The 22,518-nt window shown below is 40.1% G+C and overlaps 1 protein-coding gene across 2 annotated transcripts in view; it reads left to right on the top strand.

Annotated features, from left to right (window-relative positions):
* snx4 (sorting nexin 4) overlaps positions 1-22,518 on the top strand; it is an 86,062-nt gene that overhangs the window by 20,591 nt on the left and 42,953 nt on the right. For both annotated transcript variants that reach the window (XM_072262092.1, XM_072262091.1), the window contains exons 2-3: positions 2,319-2,443; positions 16,792-16,930. In XM_072262092.1, coding sequence (XP_072118193.1) covers positions 2,319-2,443; positions 16,792-16,930 — 264 coding nt within the window. The remainder of the gene's footprint in view (positions 1-2,318; positions 2,444-16,791; positions 16,931-22,518) is intronic.

Here is a 22,518-nt window from a genome sequence, read left to right as displayed (position 1 = left end):
AACTCATCCGACTTAAAAAAGATGCAGCTTGAGTGCCACGTGCAGGTCAAGGCCTCGATAGAACTCCAATCACCTTGAAAAGGAAAACAGAGACACTTAGAGAGGAATTTAAGCTGTTTGCACAGATAAGCTCGAAGAGACAGCCACTGGGCGCCATCTTTACTCCACCCACCCTGCAGTTCCTATAGAAAATCTTTATTCCATGAGACCTATTACTAATTATGATATAAAAGCTGGGAGATTTGAAGGAAATGACTGCAATGCAAAATTGAAAGGATACGTACTGGAAGTTTGAAAGTAAAATAAACACGGGGAGCAGTGAGAAAGAGTCGCATTGAAGAGAAGATTTAAAATTTGCAGGGTAGGCATACTTTGAAGAGACCTCACAGTGGAGCAGCAAATTATAAATAAGAGATTAGCAGATGTTGGAAATATTGAGCAGCGCACATAAAATGCTAGAGGAACTTGGCGAATCAGGCAGCATCTATGGGGAATAAATAGATGATGTTTGGGCCTGGGATCCTTGTAGAATATGCAGCTGCATAGGTAGCATTCTTGGGAATAAACATTTTAAGTTCTTGATGTTTTTGGGGTCATAATTTAACTTTTTCCCAGTTTAAAATTGCAGAAGCAGTTCATTGGAAATACATTATAGGAGTTTCCTAAATTTAATTTAACCAAGAACTCAGAATCAGCATTCTATAAGATTCATTTCTTATCTATTAAGTTATTTTTTATTATTATACCTGCATTCATAATTGGACACTGACCAAAAAACTTCATGCTGTTGTTTCAGCATTTGTTTGCGGTCTCCCAATAATTTAACCTTTACGGCAGAATTCACTTCAACCATAATTATTGATTTGCTCGTTATCTGCCATGTTGTATGACAAGGCCGATCATGATCTTTGACCAATCCTTGGCAAATTTTTCTACAATTGTGGTTTGCCATTTGCTTTCTTCCGGGCAGTGTCTTTTACAAGATGGGTGACCCCAACCATTATCAATACTCTTCAGGAATGGTCTACCTTGTGTCAGTGGTCACATAACCAGGACTTGTGATGTGCACCAGCTGCTCTTATGACCATCCAGCATTATGGCTTCAGGTGACCCTGATCAGGGGGCTAAGCAGGTGCTACACCTTGCCCAATAGTGACCTGCAGGCTAGCAGAAGGAAGGAGCGCCTTACACCTCCTTTGGTAGAGATGTATCTCCACCACACTATCCAATCTTTTGATACTTGTCCATATAAAATCAAAATTAGTCAACCTTTTACTTCAAGTTTGAGTTTATTGTCATCTGACTGTAAATATACAACCTAATGAAACAACATTCCTATAAACTATAGTGCACCCACAAAACATATCACACACAGCACATAAATCAAAATATTACCATAACTAAGTCAATAAAATAAAATTCAAAATGCGTGCAGCGCAGGTAAACTGTAGAGTATTCAGTAAACAGCACACTGACCGAGTGATGAGACTGCGTTGGCGGCAGAGTATTCATTAGTCTCTCAGCCTGAGGAAAGAAGCTGTTATCTAATCTGGCAGTCCTAGTCCTGAGGCTAAAATGCAGAGATCAAGTTGTAGACATTTTGCAATGGTATTGGGGGCTTCTGAAAAAGAATAATCGTAAAGAAAAATGTTATAAATCAAGGATGTAATGTTGAGATTTTATAAAACACTGGTGAGGCCTCACTTGGAGTATTGTGAGCAGCTTTGAGCCCCTTACCCTTAGAAAGGATGTGCTGAAATTGGAGAGGGTTCAAAGGGAGTTCAGAAAAATGATTCCAGGATTGAATGGCTTGTAATATGAAGAGTGTTAGAATGCTCTGGGCCTGTATTCATTGGAATTAAGAAGGATGAGGGGAGAACAAATTGAAACCCATCGAATGGTGAAAGGCCTTGATGAGTGAATGCGGAGAGGATGTTTCCTATGGTGGGAGTGTCTAAGACCAGAGGACACGGCCTCAGAATAGAGGGGCGTCCAGTTAGAACAGAAAAGAGGAGGAATTTCTTTAACCAGTGTGATGAATTTGTTGCCGCAGGCAGCTGTGGAGGTCAAGCCTTCATTTATATTTCAGGCAAAGGTTGATTGATTCTTCACTCGAGGCATGAAGGGATATGGGATTTATGGGGTGGGGGGGAGGCCGGAGTTGGGGGCTGAAAAGAGAAATGAATAAGCCATGATGAAATGGTGGAGTGGACTCAATGGGCCAAATGGCCTAATTCTGCTCCTATATCTTGTGGTCCAAATGGAAATACTTGGCTAAATGGTAATTTTTATTCTTTACAATTAATTTTATGCAAAAGATGATGGAAGACACAAAGTCCCTATTGAAGAAGCTGGAAATCAGTGTGTCAGAAGCGGAAAAACGAACTGGAAAGAATGCAGTGAATATGCAGGAGATTTATACAGTATACCTCATTGAAACAAGGTATCTATAACTATAACTTGTTTGATTTTTTTTTAATTTAAACTCTGGCTTGTGCTTGCTTAGTATTGAGTTATTAGTATGTTTGTAAGGTGCTATTATTTGACTTACAGCCAAGAACACTTTTTAGTTAATACTTCAAACTATCATAGGCACATCATAGTATTAATAGGGCTGCATATCCTTAGAACTTATTGTCCATTGGCTATACATGTTGGTCTTCACATTTTAGACTGTATGAATATACAACAGATTTCTCTGTGAGAGCAGCTAATGGATCCTTTTTGCTATGCTAATGTTAAAGTTGAATAGTAAATTCAGAATCAGGTTTAATATCACTGGCATATGTCATGAAATTTGTTGTCTTTGTGGTAAGAAGTAGTGAGGTAGTGTTCATGGGTTCAATGTCCATTCAAAAAATCTGATGGCAGAAGGAAAGAAGCTGCTCCTGAATTGTTGAGTGTGTCTTCAGGTTTCTGTATGCCGTTCCTGAAACTCTTAGTGAATGTTTTGATCAGTCATGATGGTTTCTCTGGGAGTGAATGAAAATGTGCAGTTTAGTGTTGCCCCCTTAAGTTTAATTGAATTTGAACCTGAAAAGGTGATCAATAGTGATTCATTGACTAATATGCGTTGGAACAGCAAATCAGTCATGCAGTAGTTTGTTGTACCAAACTCTGAAACCCCCCGGTTTCCTTGGCTGTGCAGGTCTAGGGAAAACCCTCTACAGTCCCGCCAAACTCGTGAGACTGATTGTGTGGATGCTATGTAATTTGCTACCCCTGTTACAAATTAGTGCCACAAAATAACACACAGTACACTGCATATTATAAAGGAATTATATTTATGAATCTAACTAAAGGGTTAGTAAAGAAAAACAAAAAGAAAAGGGCCCATTTTAATTAAACAGTCAAATGTGCAGAAGTTGCATCTCATCTTGAACTTCTCTGTCACTTGTGCACTGGGCCCTTGGTCAGCGTGAAAGGTCACATCACCTTCCGACCAATCCATCTCAAACAAACAGGTCTCCCACCGGGTCATATCCTACGACCAGTTCTGTTCAGCGTCTACTCTCTTCATCTCCCGCCGAACCAAAAAAAAACCTACAACCAACCTTAGTGCCCCTCACCAAGAAAAGCTCCCCCTAATTCTATCATCCTAATTGGATGGCACACATTCCTCATCATCCCTTATCTTCAACAATAACCCAAACAGGCTGACGGTAGACTGCTCTTACAGAACATTGCAGCAGAGCAGTAAAAATCTGAAACTGGCCATCACACCTGTCATGCATTTTGATCTGAAAGTTTCAGTGAGATGTCAAAAAGTAACTTTTTGATTGAAAGCAACACACAATGCTGGAGGAACTTAGTAGGTCAGACAACATCTATGGAAATGAATAAACAGTCAACCTTTTGGGGTGAGACACTTCTACAGGACTGGAAAGCAAGGGGGAAGACACCAGAATAAAATGTGGGGGTGGGGGGAGGGGAAGGAGGCTAACTAGAAGGTGATAGTTGAGCAAGGTGAGTGGGAAAGGTCAAGGGTGTTCTAAGCAATCTGAATTGTACTATCTACCTTATCTTACTCTTCAACTCTCCAGCTAGGATTGCCTTCTGAGATGTTGACATATCCACAATGTATTGAAATCTACATATTCTTGTTTTCATAATTCTCTCTATGGTGTAAAATCATTAAGATTCCGTGTAACTATGTTATATAAAATTCATATGCAATTTCATAGAGCAGTAAATTTCAGCATTAAATTGCGTCAATCTGCTCGTGCTGTGATTTATTGTGAGATTACTGCTTTTTGGTTAAGTGCAGTGCATTTGTTTACAAATTTAGGAATATTTGAAATCCTGGTGACATTACTGTTCTATTATATAAACAAGCGACTTCTTGTATTTTAGTGATCATTTTAATATGACTGTTTCATTCAACTATTGTTTTGTATTATTATTTTTTCAGTAAACTGTATAACACCTTAAGATTGACTTTTTAGTACTATGGGAGTAAGAAGCTATTTGCAATTTTAGTGTGAATTTATTTGGAATGAACAGGGAAAGAAAGCCAAGTAATTGGAGTCTTGCATGTCTTCATGATTATTTGTTTGTTCATTATGTGCCATGTCGTATGATGTGGGTGATCATGGTCTTTCCATGACCATAATTGTTCTTGGTAATTTTTTCTACAGAAATGATTTGCCACTGCTGCCTTCAGGGCAGTGTCTTTACAAGACAGGTGGCCCCAGCCATTATCAATGCTCTTCAGCGACTGTCTGCCTGGTATCAGTGGTCACATAACTTGCACCTTCCTCTTTTGTTGGAGGTGTACCTCCAACCCCACATCCATGCTAATAAGGGAGGTGATGTATTTACAGCAGGGGTCCCCAACCTTTATTTGCACCACGGACCGGTTTAATATTGACAATATTCTTGTGGACCGGCTGACCGAGGTGGGGTGGGGATGTGGGTGGGTAGTGTTCAAGTAGGGTGAAACTCACCTCAACATGTCTTTTACAGTTAGGGTTGCCAACTTTCTCACTCCCAAATAAGGGACAAAAGTAACACACATAAAAATTGCTGGTGAATGCCTGCTGCGCTCACCAGCAATTTTTATGCGTGTTGCTTGAAATTCCAGCATCTGCAGATTTCCTTGTGTTTGAGGGACAAAAGTAGTAGTCAAATCCCGGGACACTTGTGTTTATCCCAGGAAAGACTACTATGATCATGAAGCCTTACGCAGGCACCTGTGTGCGCATGCGTGTATGTGCCGATCTTTTTCCCCCCCACAAATCGGTTTTGGCTTAATCTTCCCGACTATAATGTACATACATTATTTCTACTTTATATAGGCTGTGTATTTATCATATCATTCCTGCTTTTACTATATGTTAATGTTATTTTAGGTTTTATGTGTTATTTGGTAGGTTATTTTTTGAGTCTCGGAACGCTCAAAAATTTTTCCCATATAAATTAATGTAATTGCTTCTTCACTTTACGCCATTTCGGCATGAAAGGTTTCATAGGAACACTCTACTTTAGCGGGGGAAATATGGGACCAGGGCAGTCCCGTATGGGACAAACCAATTTAGCCCAATATACGAGATGTCCCGGCAAATACGGGACAGTTGGCAACCCTATGTTCAAGTTCAACAGTGCGTGACAGGGAATGAAGAAAGGTACAGCTGACTCATATCGTTTCCTCACGGTCCCGTAGCACATACTTTGCGGCCCGGTGGTTGGGGACCGCTGATGTACAGGGCTCTTGATATATTGTTTATATCCCTTGTATCTTACATTAAGGAGAAATAGGATTAGGTGTTAACTATTTACCCATTTTCTTCAGAATTAACATTTTTGATTTTCACTGCATTACAAAACTAAAGTAGGAAAGTTGCTGTATTTTGGTTTCTACTGTGATAACGTGCAACAGAGGAAGCAATGATGAAAAGGCCAAGATAAACTATCTGCTTGAAGCCAGATCAGGAAGCTATTTGCATTAATTTTCTATGCTGTCCCTTTTGATTCCTCTACAGAAATTGATCCAATTTTGGTTTTCGGCCTCAATGACTCTCTGGGTAGAGAATTCCAAAGCTTCACTATGCTTTCACTGAGAAATTTCTCCTCATTTCACTCCCAAATCACCTATAATTCACTGTGAAACTTGTTTCCTCTGGCAGAAAGAAGAGTGACTGAATCTGACAGTAAGTAAGTTGTGAGGTGGCATTTCTCCTTTGATTTTTGAACTACTGGCTGATTTGGAGCTTAATACTTGGCCAGAAGTGTACAGCCATATATCTGGAAGTTCTAGAAACACTAAACACATTAGCATTTTATACTAAATAAAATGTGCACTCATAAGTGGGAGATCTTGAGATGTGGATTCTCCCAGCAGCCAACCTGCACCGAAGTTGCATTTTGTTTTAATGCTGCTTATAGCAATAAGTCATTAACTATTGATTTGTGGAAAAAAGGTCTTTTAAATTTGCATGAACTTTGATCATGGGAGCACTGTTCAAAAGTGGTACCAAACACAAGTTTTACTTATGAATATTTATCTTTAAAAATCCTTTACTTTTTCAATTGACGTAAACCCAGCTTTCGGTTCCTTTTTAATCTGAAGTTCTGATGAGAAGGATGTATGGAAGTGAGCTCCTTCAGTTAATTGATTTGTCAGATTGTTTTTCCTCATCTGTGCCCTTAAAGCTATCACTAGGTTGTCATATTTACTATTATATAGACAGAAGTTATTGGATAATATATCTTAAATTCAAAGGGAAATGAGATGAAAACAGAACAGACAGTACTGAATTCTAAAATTAATGGATTTGGCTTGTCATGGTCTGAATTCTTGCTGAGGTTCATTGGAAATTTTAATTGAATCCGTATGGTTTGTTTCTAGGAGCTGAGATAGCTTCAATATACTACTGTGCATAACAAAAGATGTGCTAACTGATGTGGGTGTATCTATTTACTTTTTTAGCTTTTTCACATTTGGCCCTTGATACTGTTTTTGTAACCCAGGGCTGACCATACAATACCATTATTCTTAAAATATTACTGAAATTGAATGTATTATTCTGCTCTCCATTCTATGTGAATGTACATAAATGGTTCTAAACTCTCACTCTTGCCATTACGTAATTAAGTGTCGCAGATGGAATAATTCAAAGTTCAAAGTAAAGTTTATTATCAGAGTACATGTATGTCACCATATGCAATCCCGAGTTGTTTTCCCGTGGGCATACTCAGCAAATCTAGAGACTAATAACTATATCAGGATCAATGAAAGATCATCCAGAGTGTAGAAGACAACAAACTGTACAAATGCAATTATATAACAAGAGTATGAAATAAAAAGAGTCCTTAAAGTGATACCATTGGTTGTTGGAACATCTCAATAGATGATTGTAGTTATCCTCTAAGTTTAAGAGCCTGATGATTGAGGAGTAGTAACTGTTCTTAAAACCGGTGGTACAGGTCCTGAAACTCCTGTACCTTCTACCTGATGAATCATCACTGGTGCAGCCAATTGGTTTTAGAAGTCACATAATTAGTTTTAAAAAATGGTGATCACTAGTGTACAGTCAAGGTGTTTCAACTGATTTTAGTAAAAATACACTGTATCAGGAAGGTCCAGCTGCTGGTGAGTCAATACCCTGGCAAAAACTACACCATGAAGACAAAAGAACTCTCCAAACAACTCTGCAAAAAGGTGATTGAAAAGCACAAGTCAAGAGATGGATACAAGAAAATTTCCAAATCCCCTTTGGAGTACAGTTAAGTCAATCATCAAAACTGAGTGATTGTGCAAGAAGGTGACTAGTGAAGTCTGATGTAGCAGTATTTCAGTGGAGTAAGGGAAATTACAGTGGTACGGAGAGAGGAATTGGCCAAAGTAAATTGGAAGGAGCTACTGACAGGGATGTCAGCAGAGCAGCAATGGCATGCATTTCTTGGAAAAATGAGGAAGGTGCAGGACATGTGTATTCCAAAAATGAAGAAATACTCAAATGGTAAAATAGTACAACTGTGGCTGACAAGGGAAGCCAAAGCTATTGTAAAAGCAAAATAAAGAGCATACAACAAAGCAAAAATTAGTTGGAAGATAGAGGATTGGGAAGTTTTTAAAAACCTACAGAGAGCAACTAAAAAAAAATTAGAAGGAAAAGATGGACAATGAAAGCAAGCTAGCAAATAATATCAAAGTGGATAGTAAAAGTTTTTTTTCAAGTATGTAAAAAATAAAAGAGAAATGAGAGTGGATATAGGACCACTAGAAAATGAGGCAGGAGAAATAATAAAGGGGGACAAGGAGATGGCTGCTGAACTAAATGAGTATATTCCGTCAGTCTTCACTGTGGAAGACACAAACAATTTGCCTGATGTTGTAGTGTGTGAAGGAAGAGAAGTGGATGCAGTTACTGTTACAAGAGAGAAGGTGCTTAAAAAGCTGAATGACCTAAAGGTACATAAATCACCCGGACCAGATGAACTGCATCCTAGGGTTCTGAAAGAGGTAGTTTTAGAGATTGTGGTGGCATTAGAAATGATCTTTCAAAAATCATTGGACTCTGGCATGGTGCCTGAGGACTGGAAAATTGCAAACGTTACTCCATTCTTTAAGAAAGGAGGAAGGCAGCAGAAAGGAAATTAGCCTGACCTCAGTGGTTGGGAAGATGTTGGAATCAATTGTTAAGGATGAAGTGATGGAGTACTCAGTGACACAAGACAAGATAGGAAAAAGTCAGCATGATTTCCTCAGGGATAATCCTGCCTGACGAACCTGTTAGAATTCTTTGAGGAGATTACACATTGGATAGATAAAGGGGATGCAGTAGATGTATATTTGGACTTTCAGAGGCCTTTGACAAGGTGCCACACATGACGCTGTTTATCAAGTTAAGAGCGCATGATATTACAGGAAAGTTACAAATATGGTTAGAGCATTGGCTGATTGGTAGGAAGCAGCGAGTGGGAATAAAAGGATCATTTTCTGGTTGGCTGCCAGTGACTAGTGGTGTTCCGCAAGGGTCTGTGTTGGGACCACTTCTTTTTATGCTGTATATAAATGATTTAGATGATGGAATATATGGCTTTGTTGCCAAGTTTGCAGACAATACAAAAATCGGTGGAGGGGCAGTAGTGTTAGAAATTGGTAGGATGCAGAAGGATTTAGACAGCTTAGGAGAATAGGCAAGAAAGTGGCAACACACATCAAAGTTGCTGGTGAACGCAGCAGGCCAGGCAGCATCTCTAGGAAGAGGTACAGTCGACGTTTCAGGCCGAGACCCTTCGTCAGGACTAACTGAAGGAATAGTTAGTAAGAGATTTGAGAGCGGGAGGGGGAGATCCAAAATGATAGGAGAAGACAGGAGGGGGAGGGATGGAGCCAGGAGCTGGACAGGTGATTGGCAAAGGGGATATGACAGGATCATGGGACAGGAGGTCCGGGGAGAAAGACAAGCAGGGGGGACCCAGAGGATGGGCAAGAGGTATAGTTAGAGGGACAGAGGGAGAAAAAGGAGAGAAAGAGAAAGAATGTGTGTATATAAATAAATAATGATGGGGTACGAGGGGGAGGTGGGGCATTAGCGGAAGTTAGAGAAGTCAGTGTTCATGCCATCAGGTTGGAGGCTACCCAGATGGAAATGAAATACAGTGTTGAAAAATGCATGGTCATGCACTTTTAGTAGTAGAAATCAATGCGCAGAGTATTTCCTAAATGGGGAGAAAATCCAGGAATCTGAGATTCAGAGGGACTTGGGAGTCTTTGTGCAGAAAACCTTGAAGATTAACTTGTAGGTTGAGTTGATGGTGAGGAAGGCAAATGCCATGTTAGCATTAATTTCAGGAGGTCTAGAATATAAGAGCAAGGATATGATGCTGAGGCTTTATAAGGCCTCACCTTGAGTACTGTGAACAGTTTTGGGCCCCTCATCTTAGAAAAAATATGCTGGCTTTGGAGCGGGTCCAGAGGAGGTTCACAAGGATGATTTTCCCAGAATGAAAGAGTTATCATATGAGGAACGTTTGATGGCTCTGGGTCTGTACTCGCTGGAATTTAGAAGGATGGTGGTGGGGGGGATATCATTGAATCCTTTCAAATGTTGAAAGGCCTAGACAGAGTAGATGTGGAAAGGATGTTTCCCATGGTGAGAGTGTCTAGGACAAGAGGGCACAGCCTCAGGATAGAGGGACGCCCTTTCAAACCAGATGCGGAGAAATTTCTTTAGCCAAAAGGTGGTGAATTTGTTGCCACATGCAGCTGTGGAGGCCAGGTCGCTGGGTGTATTTAAGGCAGAGATTAATAGTTCCTTGAGTGGACATGGCATCAAAGATTACGGGGGAGAAGGCTGAAAACTAGGGTTGAGGAGGAGTTAGTAAAAAGGATCGGCCATGATTGGATGATAGAGCAGACTCAATGGGCCAGGTGGCCTAATTTTGCTCCCGTGTCTTATGGATACCATCAAGAGACCTATGACAACCCTGGAGAAGTTACAAGCTTCAATGGCTGAGATGGGAGAGACTGAGTATACAACAACTGTTGCTTGGATGCTTCACCAGTTGTAGCTTTATGGGAGAATGGCAAAGAGAAAGCAACTATTGCGGGGTTGGGGGGGGGGGGACTTCATATGAAGTATTGGCATGAGTTTGCCAGAAGGCATATGGGAGACTCTGAAGTCAACTGAAAGAAAGTCCTTTGGTCTGATGAAACCAAAAAATTGAGCTTTTTGGCCATCAGACTAAACGTTATATTTGGCATAAGCTAAACACCACATATCATCAAAAACGCACCATCCCTACTGCGAATTATGGTGGCGGCTGCATCATGCTGTGGAGATACAGCAGGCCCTGGAAGGCTTGTGAAGGTAGAGGGGAAAGTGAATGCATCAAAATACAAGGAAATGCAGGAGGAAAACTTGATGCGGTCTGCAAGAGAACTGTGACTTGGGAGAAGATTTGTTTTCCAGTATGACCCCAACCATAAATCCAAAGCTACGCAGGAATGGCTTAAGAAGAACAGAGTTAATATCCTGGAGTGGCCAGCGTCCAGACCTCAATCCAATTGAGAATTTGTGGCTGAACTTGAAAAGGGCTATCTGCTCACCATCCCCATGCAATCTTACAGAGCTTGAGCAGTTTTGTAAAGAAGAATGGGGAAAAATTGAAGAAACGCTGTAATTGCTGCTAAAGGTGCACCTACTAAATATTGACTTGAAGAGGGTGAGTAATTATGCAATCAAATATTTTGCGTTTAATAAATTTAGATCAATTTGTAGATATTTGTTTTCATTTTGACATCAGATTATTTTCTGTTGATCAGTGTCAAAAAAGGCAGGTTAAATCCACTGTGCTTAAATGTTCTAAAACAATAAAACATTAATACTTCCAAGGGGAATGAATACTTTTTATAGGCACTGTACATTCACAAGTGAAAATGGGAATAGCTATAGAAAAAGGAACAATTTTGGTGATATATAGTGTCAGTCCCTTAAAAGGATCAAATATTGTGTTTTTCCTTCTCGATCTGATTGTTTTTGTTTCCAGTAATTAATGACATTCAAATTCATGAGGTTTGATTATATTCAAAGACCCCACCCACCCCAGACATGCTCTCTTCTCCCCTCTTCAGTTGGGCAAATGATATAAAAATCTATTGCATTGTACTACCAGACTCAAGGACAGCTTATACATTGCTATTATTAGACTATTGATAGGTCTCCTAGTACAATAAGATGGACTCTTGACCTCAGAATCTACCTCATTTTGATTCTGTGTCTTATTGTCTATCTGCACTACACATTCCCTTTATCTGCTACACTGTATTCTGCGTGGTCATTATTTTACCTTGTTCTACCTCAATGCACTGTGTAATGATCTGATCTGTATGAACAAACTTTTCACTATACCTTTGTATACGTGACAAAAATAAATCAAAATTGGTTATAATTATCACTGATATCTCGTAAAGTTTCTTGTTTTGTGGCAGAAGTATGGTGCAATGCACAAAACTAAATTACAATAAAAAAGTTTAATTAACCAAGTAGTGCAAAAAGGGAAGGGGAAAAATAGTAAGATTTTAAGCTTTTCCATACCAGACGGTTAGAATCAGTTAGAATGCTCTCCATGGCACATTTGTGGAAATTTGCTAAAGTCTTTGGTGACATACCAAGTGTCTTCAAACTCCGAATGAAATATAGCCACTGTTGTGCCACTTTTTTTAATTGTGTCAATCTGTTGGGCCCAGGACAGATCTTCAAAGATGTTGACATCCAGGAGCTAGAAATGGCTCACCCTTTCCACTGCTGATCTCTTGACGAGAACTGGTGTGTGTTTCACCTCCTGAAGTCTTCAATCAGTTCCTTGATCTTATTGACAGTGAGTGCAGGGTTGTTGTGACACAACTCAAACAGCTAATCTGTCTCATGTCTGTATGCCTCCTCATTACCATCTGAAATTCTGCAAACAATAATGCGTCATCGGCAAATTTATAAGTGATGTTTGAGCTGTGCCTAGCCACACAGTAATGGGTTTAGAGAGGGTAGAGCAGTGAGCTAAGCATGCTTATTTGAGGTGTGCTGGTGTTGATTGTCAGTGAGGAGGAGATTTTATTTCAAATCCACACAGGAGGAAGTCAAGGATCCAGTTGCAGAGAAATGACAGAGGCCCAGGGTTTGGAGCTTGACTAGAACTGTGGGTATGATGCTGTTGAATCCTGAGCTGTAATCAGTCAACAGCAGGCTGTTGTAGACTCTGTTATTGACCAGGTGATCCAAGGCCAAGTGGAGAGCCAGTGAGATTGCATCTGCTGTTGACCTGTTTTGGTGATGGGCAAATTGAGGCAGGTTCAGTCCTTAGGCAGGAGTTGATTCCGGCCATGACCAACCTCTCAAAGCACTTCATCCCAGTAGATTTGAACGCCATTGTGTCTTAGTCATTGAGGCCACCTTCCCTGCTCTCCTTGGGCGCAGGTATGATTGTTGCTCTTTGGAAGCAACTGGGAACCTCCAACTGCAGCAGCGACAGATTAAAGATGTCTTTGAACACCTGGTTGATACAGATTTTCGGTGCCCTACCAGGTACACCATTGGGATCTGTCGCCTCGTGGGGGTTCACTCTCTGGAAAGATGTTCTGATTTTGGCCTCTGAGTTGGAGATCACAGGGTCACCAGATGCTGCAGAGATTCGCACAGTTTTATTCTCCCTTTCAAAGTGCGCGTAAAAGGTGTTGAGTTCACCTGGGATTGAAGCATCACAGCCATTCATACTGTTAAATTTCACCTAGTAGGCAGTGATGGCCTGCCAGAAGTGACTTGCATCCAATTGCATCTCTAACTTCAATCAGAATTGTTTTTCACTCTTAAAATAGCTTTACATGGGTTTTGCATAGACTACTTGTATAGTTCTGGATCATCAGTCTTGAATGCCACAGACCTCGCCCTCAAATGACTCCGAATCTCCTAGTTCACCCACGGCTTTTGGTTTGGTTATGTCTGATATATTCTCGAAGGCACACTCTTGCATATAGGGATTGATGCCGTCGATGACAACTATGGTGTATTCATTCAGATTCGAAGATGAATCCCTGAATATTGTCCGGTGCACAGACTTGATGTAGTCCTATAAGTGCTCCTCCATTTTCCTTGACCATACCTTTTATGGTCCTCACCACAAGTGCTATGGTCCCCAGTCTCTGCCTGCACACCAGAAGTAGATGTTCAGCCAGGTGATCAGACCTTCCAAAAGTGTGAACGTGGGTAAACATTTCTAGTGTAACAGTGGTCAAGAGTGTTGGCTCTTCAGTTCTACGAGTGATATATTGGTGGCAGTTGGTCAGAAACTTCCTTAAGCTGGCCTGGTTGAAGTCCCCTGCAATGATAGGGAAGGTGTGTATGAGCAGTTTCTTGTCTGCTGATCGAGGTGCTCAGATCCTCTAGTGCCTGCCTGATGTTGGTCAGGGGTGGAATGTACACCACTACCAGGAAGATGGAGGGAAGCTCCCTTAACAGATAAAATGGACCACATTTGACAGCTGAATGGACCACAGCTGAATGTTTCAGGTTGGGTGAGCAGGCCTGAGACAGAACCACCACGTCTGTACAATGTAATGAGTCTTATTCCAAACTACCTTAATTTCCTGTACCTTTAAAAGACTCAGCTGTTCTGCTTTGCAGCGGATGGTGAAGTGCTCGGGCCGCAAAGCTGTGCCCAAAATGGTGGGGGTGCACCATGTTTCTATGAAGCAAAGTAGACAGTAGCCTCTCATGTTCTTCCGGTTCTGCAATGTTGCGCTGAGGTCTACAATTTTATTTTCCAGAGACTATATATTCATCAGCAGGATAGTAGGGAGTGGGGGTTCTCAGGGCTGTGTGTTTCAATCGATTTGTAGCACAGAGTGCCTTCCATGATTCTTTTTATTTAAAGGGAATTTGCGCTTGTGATCCAAGTCTGCAGTCCAGAGTCCACTGATTTGCAATTAAGGTTTGTCTCTGTTTCCTGTCATGTGCATTGTTTCTTTTTTCCTCTCTCACTACTGCTATTGTTCCTTTTTATTCCTAAAGGAAGTAGAAAGTTTGCTGGCTGGAAGATAATTCCCAGCTCGTTAGAAACTTGTGGGTGGGTTCACCACCATCAAGGCTGCTTGGGTCCCTACTAGGCTTCAAGTATGCGACTGGAGCTAACCTTCAGACTGTTGAGAAACTGTTCAACCAACAGTAACTCCACTCCAGAAAGCAGGCTGCTCCAATCTCAGCAGTTGAACTGCAGTATGCAGTTGATGCTTGAGTTTCCATGCACTCAGATACCAGCTATATGCCACTATTGGCTCTTTCTTTGAAGCATAGGAGAGGAATGGCTTGTTATTCTTCAAGATAAAAATTCTTGGGAACCACGGTACCGTAGCAGTTAGTGTGACACGATTATAGCTCTGGTCATTGGAGTTCAATTCCGGCATCATCTGCACGGAGTCTGTACATTCTCCACGTGGAATGTGAGGGTTTTCTCTGGGTTCTTGGGTTTCCTCCTGCTGTCTAAAGATGTACCAGGTCCACTAATGGGTTGTTGTAAATTGTCCCGGGATTAGGTTCGGGTTAAATGGGGTTGTGGGGTGGTGTGGCTCAGAGCCAGAATGTCCTATGCTGTGCACTTATCTCTAAATCTGGGGTTCCCAGCTTTCTTTTTATGCCACAGAGCCTTTCCATTGACCAAGGGGTCTGTGCACCCCAGGCTGGGAACTCCTGCTCTAAATAAAAAATTAATAAATAAAAGTCCTGTGCTATTTTTCTCTTACTCAAGCACACTGCCCTCCAACAAAGATTCAATGCTTGGGTATGGGTAATGAGGTTCACTTCCCATATCCCACAAGACACCATTTGGTGATGGCAGATATCAGTAATGAAATTCATCATGGTCTTCCATATGCAGGCACAGGCTATGGCTGATTTTGGGGGGGAAAAGGATATCTGAAAGTCAGAAGCATGAGAAAATCTGCTGATCCTGGAAATCCAAAGCAACACACACACAATGCTGGAGGAACTCAGCAGATGAGGCAGCAGCCATGGAAATGAATAAATAGTTAAAGTTTTGGGCGGAGACCCTTCATCAGGACTGGAAAATAATGGGAGAAGTCTGACTTCTACTCATCCTTCACTCATATTTTCCATTCTTTTTCTTGTATTGTGATATTGATCCAGTAGTTTCTAAATGACACTTTGTTTTTTTTACATTGTAGTCCATTATAAAATGACTAAATAATATCAGTTTGTATAACTTAATTGGTCTTTGTAAATTGTCCTGTGATTAGACTAGAGTTAAAAGAGGTGGACTGCTGGGTTTTGTGACTCGGTGTGCCGGAAAGGCCAGTTCCACGCTGTATCTCTAAATTAAATAAATAAAATTAATTTCAGAGTTGGAGAATAAATTATCAGTAAAAGACAGTGAGCAAATTCAATCTACTTTGCTAGCATCTTGTAGAGTTTTCCAGATTTTTAAAAAAATAATTCATAGCATGGACTTGTACTGCAAATGAAGTTTGGGCCCAGACTCTTGAGGTGAATGAAAAGTGATTTGATTGAAATACGTAAAATTTTTACAGGAAAAATGCATGGTATTTTCTCTGAAACAGCTGGATTTAGTGTCAATAAGGGACTGGCCAGTCTGAGATGAGAAGAAACTTCTGCCAGATATGAATGAAGTTTTGCAATGTGGCGTTCATGTTGGGAAGCGGTGCTGTTTTTTAAAATTAGAAAAAACAGGCATGATTTTACTAAATGATGGCAGGCACAGGGAGCAAAGAACCTACTGCTATTTATGTTCTCAGTGGTCATTTGCACAACTTCTTTAAAAAGACTTCTTCAAAAGTCAAAGTAAATTTATTAATGTTCATATGTTACCATATACTACCTTGAGATTCATTTTCACAGGCATTTACAGGAAACAAAAGAAATATTAAAATTTATGGCAAACTCTACATGAATAGACAAAGGCTCACAAATGACCAGACAAAGGCTCACAAATGACCAATGTGGAAAAGAAGCCAAACATGGCAAATAAAAAATAATACTGAACTAGAATTGTAAAGAGTCCTTGCGAGTGAATCTGCAGGTTATAGAATCAGTTCAGAGTACCTCGAATAATTGGAAAAGCACAAATAGAGACCACTTTGAATTTGTTTCCCTCGTATTGTAAAATGCAGCTGCTTTACTTTATATAGGAAATATCGATTTGCAATGGTTTATTTACCTTGGCTTTAACTTGCAGGAGGAATATTGCATTTATTACTCAGTACCCAGGGAATGCTGATTCAATGTAAATGAATTAATTCTGATCTGTTTCTTCATGCAGGCCTGTTAATTCTCAAAATGAAGATGAGAATTGTGTACCAGACTCGCTTTGGAGGAGATACAGTGAATTTGAATTGCTGAGGAGTTATTTAGTTGTTGCTTATCCCTCTATAGTGGTGCCCCCTCTGCCTGAAAAAAGGGTGAGTAATGCGAGAAATGCACGTCAGTATTCTTGCAATAGCACTTCCTCCCAAAAATGTCAAAAAAAGCAATTAGTTGCACTAAGGAAATAGAAAGGGGCATGTCTGAAATCATACCCTTGTACACCAGGGATTCCCAGCCTGGGATTCACAGACCCCTTGCTTAATGTAATGGGTATGTGGCATGAAAAAGATTGGGACCCCCTGCTGTACACTTACTGTGATGGAAATGCATGGCTGCTGCATCAGCTAAAGATGATTTTTCCTCGTTATCTTCCAGTGTGTTTCTAGCTGAGGTTCGAGGGATTGTGAAAGGCAAGTTGGTTTTTGATCCATATGTAGAGGTAGTTGAGATTTTGCAGTAGTTTGAAACTTTTAAAAATATCAGTCTGGTATGCTTCTTTCTTGGTGAATTAGACTTCTAAATCATAGTGTAATTTAACCATTCTGGTAGGATTGGAGGTCTCCTTTTGCCAGGGTCGACCATGGATGTTACGTCCTAGCTGTCTAGATACGCAACCCAGGACATTACAATATGGAGAGCAAGTCATTGCCGATGTAGCAAGCTTCCCCGCTCCATGCATCTGATGAACATGAAAGATCAGCAGAGACTGATGCAGTTTAGCACTGGCATTGCTGCAGGAGTTGAACTCAATGAAGGACTGCCTTAAGGTCTCCAGCTCTGGACTTTCCCTCCAGGCTTACTCCTGAAGCCTTCCCCATGAGTGGGTGTAGCCACAAAGCAGGGGAGGTTTGAGATCAGAGTTTTCCTTCTAGATGAGCTGCCAACCATAACTGATGAGCCCTATCTGCCTTAAGGTGCCTGTCCTTTCAGCAACTAAAAAGATCATTAGAAAGGAAAAGATGGAATTTGAAAGCGAGCTATCAATTAATATCAAAGTGGATCATAAAAGTTGAAGAAACTTTCAAGTATGTTTTTTAAAAAAAAAAGAAAGAGAAATGAGAGTGGACATAGGACCACTAGAAAATGAGGCAGGAGAAATAATAATGGGGGGGGGTTGGGAGCAAGGAGATGGCTAACGAACTAAAGGAGTATTTTGCATCAGTCTTCACTGTGGAAGGCACCATCAGTATGCCTGATGTTGTAGTGTGTGAAGGAAGAGAAGTGGTTGCAGTTACTATTGTAAGAGGGAAGGTATCCAAGGCTGAAAGACCTAAAGGTGCACAAGTCACCTGGACCAGATGAACTCCATCCCAGGGTTCTGAAAGAGGTAGCTATGGCGATTGTGGTGGCATTAGAAATGATCTTTCAAAAATCATTGGACTCTGGCATGGTGACAGAGGATTGGAAAATTGTAAATGTCACTCCACCCTTTCAGAAAGGAGGAAGAAAAGTAATTATGGACCAGTTAGCCTGATTTCAGTGGTTGGGAAGATGTTGGAGTCAGTGGTTAAGGATGAGGTGATGGAGTACTTGGTGACACAGGACAAGATAGTAGAAAGTCAGCATGGGAAAACCCTGCTTGACGAACCTGTTGAACTTCATTGAAGAGATGACAAGTAGGATAGATAAAGGGGTTGTAGTGGATGTTATATATTTGGACTTTCAGAAGGCCTTTGACAAGGTGCCACTCATGAGGCTGCTTACCAAGTTAAGAGCCCCATGGTATAACAGGAAAGTTACTAACATGGTTAGAGCATTGGCTGATTGGTAGGAGGCAGCGAGAGGGAATAAAAGGATCCTTTTCCGGTTGGCTGCCAGTGACTAGTGGTGTTCTGCAGGGGTCGGTGTTGGGACCACTTCTTTTTCCACTGTATATAAATGATTTAGATGATGGAATATATGGCTTTATTGCCAAGTTTGCAGATGATACGAAGATTGGTGAAGGGGCAGGTAGTGTTGAGGAAATGCGTAGGATGCAGAAGGGACAGATTAGGAGAATGGGTAAGAAAGTGGCAAATGAAATATGTTGGAAAATGCATGGACAAGCACTTTGGCAGTAAAAATAAATGTGTGGACTATTTTCTAAATGGGGAGAAAATCCAGGAATCTGAGATTCAGAGGGACTTGGGAGTCCTTGTGCAGAAAACCCTGAAGATTAACTTAGGTTGAGTTGATGGTGAGGAAGGCAAATGCCATGTTAGCATTCATTTCAGGATGTCTAGAATACAAGAGCAAGAATGTGATGCTGAGGCTTTATAAGCACTGGTGAGGCCTCACCTTGAGTATTGTGAACAGTTTTGAGCCCCTCATCTTAGAAAAGATGTGCTGGGATTGGAGAGGTTCCAGAGGAGGTTCACAAGGATGATTCCAGGAATGAAAGGGTTATCATACGAGGAACATTTGATTGCTCTGGGTGTGTAGTTGCTAGAATTCAGAAGAATGAGGGGGGATCTCATTGAAACCTTTCAAAAGTTGAAAGCATATTGCACAGAAAAAGTGACGATGTTGGGATTCTTTATTCATCACTCAAACTTGGCATGCAAGATATGTTTTCAAAGTTTACAGATGGCATGAAATTTATGTCATAAATGTGCAACTTTAAAATAGACTTCAGAGACAGGTTGGTAAAATGAGCAGGCACATTCAGTAATAAACTTGTATTCATTCCAATAGGAGCAATAAAAAGGCAATGTAAACCAAAAATAACCTTTTTTATTGAAGTGTAGGAACTGAGGAATCGGAATTCATCTATAAATCAAAACAAAGGCTATATTGTAGTGTTCAACAAAGGAATTAAATACAGAATCAAGGAATTGGAGCAAAATCTGAGGCAAAAACAAAGCTGAAAATGCACAGCAGGTCAGGCAGCATCAATCCTTGCAGAAACAATTCACATTTCGGGAAAAGGACCTGTCAGAACCAAGTGAGGAGTGTGTTTGGGTTGCATGTGGGGCGAATGGAGAGAACAAACTGACAGTAGTAGGTTGGAGATGAAAGTTAGCAAGATAGCAATTTTAAATGTAAGAGAGTCTGCATATGCTGGAAATCCAAAGCAACACACACACACAAAATACTGGAGAAACTCAGCAGGTCAGGCAACAGTACGGAAATGAATAAACAGTTAAGACTTTGGGCCAAGACCCTTCTTCAGGACTGGAAAAGAAGGGGGAATGCACCAGAATAAAAAGGTGCGGGGAGGGGAAGGAGGGTAGCCTGAAGGTGATAGGTGCAGTCTGGTGGGTAGGAAAGGTAAAGGACTGAGAGGAAGGAATCTGATGGGATTCGAGAGTGGACCATTGGGAAAAGGAAAGGAGGAGGGGCACTAGGGGGAGGTGATAGGCAAGTGAGAAGAGAATTAGAAAGAAGGAAAAAATACTTGAAGGAGAAATCCTTCTTATAAACAAATGAACAACCCAATAGTTAAGCATACTTTACGTATATGGTTTCAATTCCGAAGATTTTTTGGGTTTAATCAATTTATTCTAGCAAGTCCCATTATATCAAATTTTCTTTTTCAACATTCCACGATGGATCAAGCTTACTTTGATTGGAAAACCAAAGGTATAATATCTTTTCGCGATTTATTTTTGGATAATTGTTTTATGTCTTTTGATCAACTCTCTAATAAATATAACTTACCCAGATCTCACTTTTTTAGATATCTACAGATTAGAAACTTTTTAATTACTGTCTCCCCTAATTTTCCACACCCATATCCAATGGACACTTTGGAAAAAATCTTAGATTTAAATCTCTCTCAGAAAAGTGTAGTAGTAATTATATATAATATAATTATGAATCTATGTCCTAATGCTTCTAATAAAATTAAAGCTGACTGGGAAAGGGAACTTGAGATTAATATACCGACTGAAAAATGGGAAAAAATTCTTCAGTTGGTGAATTCATCTTCGGTATGTGCTAAGCATAGGTTGATACAGTTTAAAGTAGTGCACAGGGTTCCTATGTCCAAAGATAAACTATCTCGTTATTACTCTTATATTAATCCAATATGTGACAGATGTCATTCCGAGGTAGCTTCTTTAACCCACATGTTTTGGTCATGTCCCTTGTTGGAGAAATATTGGAAAGATATTTTTGATATTACTTCAACGGTCCTAAATATAGACTTACAACCTCATCCAATTACTGCTATCTTTGGACTACCAATGATAGACTTAAATAATTTAACCTCTTCATCATGAAGGATGATTGCATTTCTTACTTTAATAGCTAGAAGGTCCATTTTGTTGAATTGGAAAGAGATTAATCCTCCCTACTGTATTTCATTGGTTTTCACAAACTATGGTGTGTTTGAATTTGGAGAAAATTAGAAGTGCAGTTTATGACCCTTCCATTAAGTTTGAAAAAACTTGGAGGCCATTCATTCAGCATTTTCATTTGATGTAATTTGATCATTTCCAAACTTGTTTTATCTCTCTGTACTGTTGTTGGAGGGGAATGGAGTCGTCGACACTAAGGTTTTCTTCTTTTCCATTTTTAAGTTGTTAGTTTTGCCTAAGTCTTTTAGTTTAGTTGATTAATTTTGTTTTTCTTTGGGGATGGGGTTTGCTTTTTTTTTGTTTTGTTTTTTTTTCTTTTTCATGATTTTTTTTTCCAGTTTTTTTTTTGCTTTGTATTATCCGTGGTTAGTTCTACATGTTTGGGAGCTTTGTTAATTTACACTACTTGGTTTGGCAATTACTTTTTTTAAGTGTAACAATATAGCTCCTACTAATTGTATTATTGCTATGTTTTGTTTCTATATTTTGAAATTAATAAAAAGATTGAAAAAGAAGGAGAAATCAATGTTTGTGCGTTTAGGTTGGAGGCTATCTAGATGGATTATGAGGTGTTGCTCCTCCAAGAGTGGCCTCATCATGAACAAGAGGAGGTCATGGACCAACATGCTAACATGCTGGAATGGGAATAGGAATTAAAATGGTTGGTTACCAGGAAATTCCACTTGTGGCAGATGGAGTGGAGGTGCTCACAAAATAGTCCCTTAATTTACAACAGATCTCACCAATGTAGAGGAGGTCAGATCAAGAGCATTGAATACAATAGACAACCCGAATAGATAGTAGCAATTATTTAAAAAATAGCAGTGATGAAAACTGAAACAAATTAAAACAAAGATGTAGCTCCTTCTTGGGTTACAAGCACCACATACGTGAATGTTTGGGAGACAGTAAATGAGAACTAATTTGCTGGGTCTGAGGGCTGCAAGTGTCTTTTGGTAGGTGGGAATGGATATTTCCTCTTGCCATCTTTTTCCAACCCTTGCCTCAAGCTGCAACAATCAGCCACATTGAGCCAAGTGTAGTGAAGAATGCTGAGCAAATTCACCAGTGAGGCCACTTGGTGTCCATTGTTACTGTGCCTGCTCACTGTCAACGTAGATATGCAAATGTTTGTTATTATAACTCCTCATTTTTCAATTCATCTCCAGCTCTTTACTTACTGATCTGGCTTTGGAACAAGGCTGTATGTTGTCCTCGCAATTATGGAAAGCCCCTTTTAGTAATTTTTTTTTGAAATTCTTAATTTCATATCCAAGTTGATAGTGACCCTGTCTGTTAGTTTTTTTTATAAGACTAATCAGTCTTTTATAATGATTTTGAGAGGACGTTTGGAATTTACTGCCTTTCCTTCAAGCCTCTTTCTAGATCAAAAAGATTACTTT

This window comes from Mobula birostris, chromosome 6, assembly GCF_030028105.1.
Source record: "Mobula birostris isolate sMobBir1 chromosome 6, sMobBir1.hap1, whole genome shotgun sequence".
Lineage (NCBI taxonomy): Eukaryota > Metazoa > Chordata > Chondrichthyes > Myliobatiformes > Myliobatidae > Mobula > Mobula birostris.
This window is presented reverse-complemented; position numbering and strand designations above follow the sequence as displayed.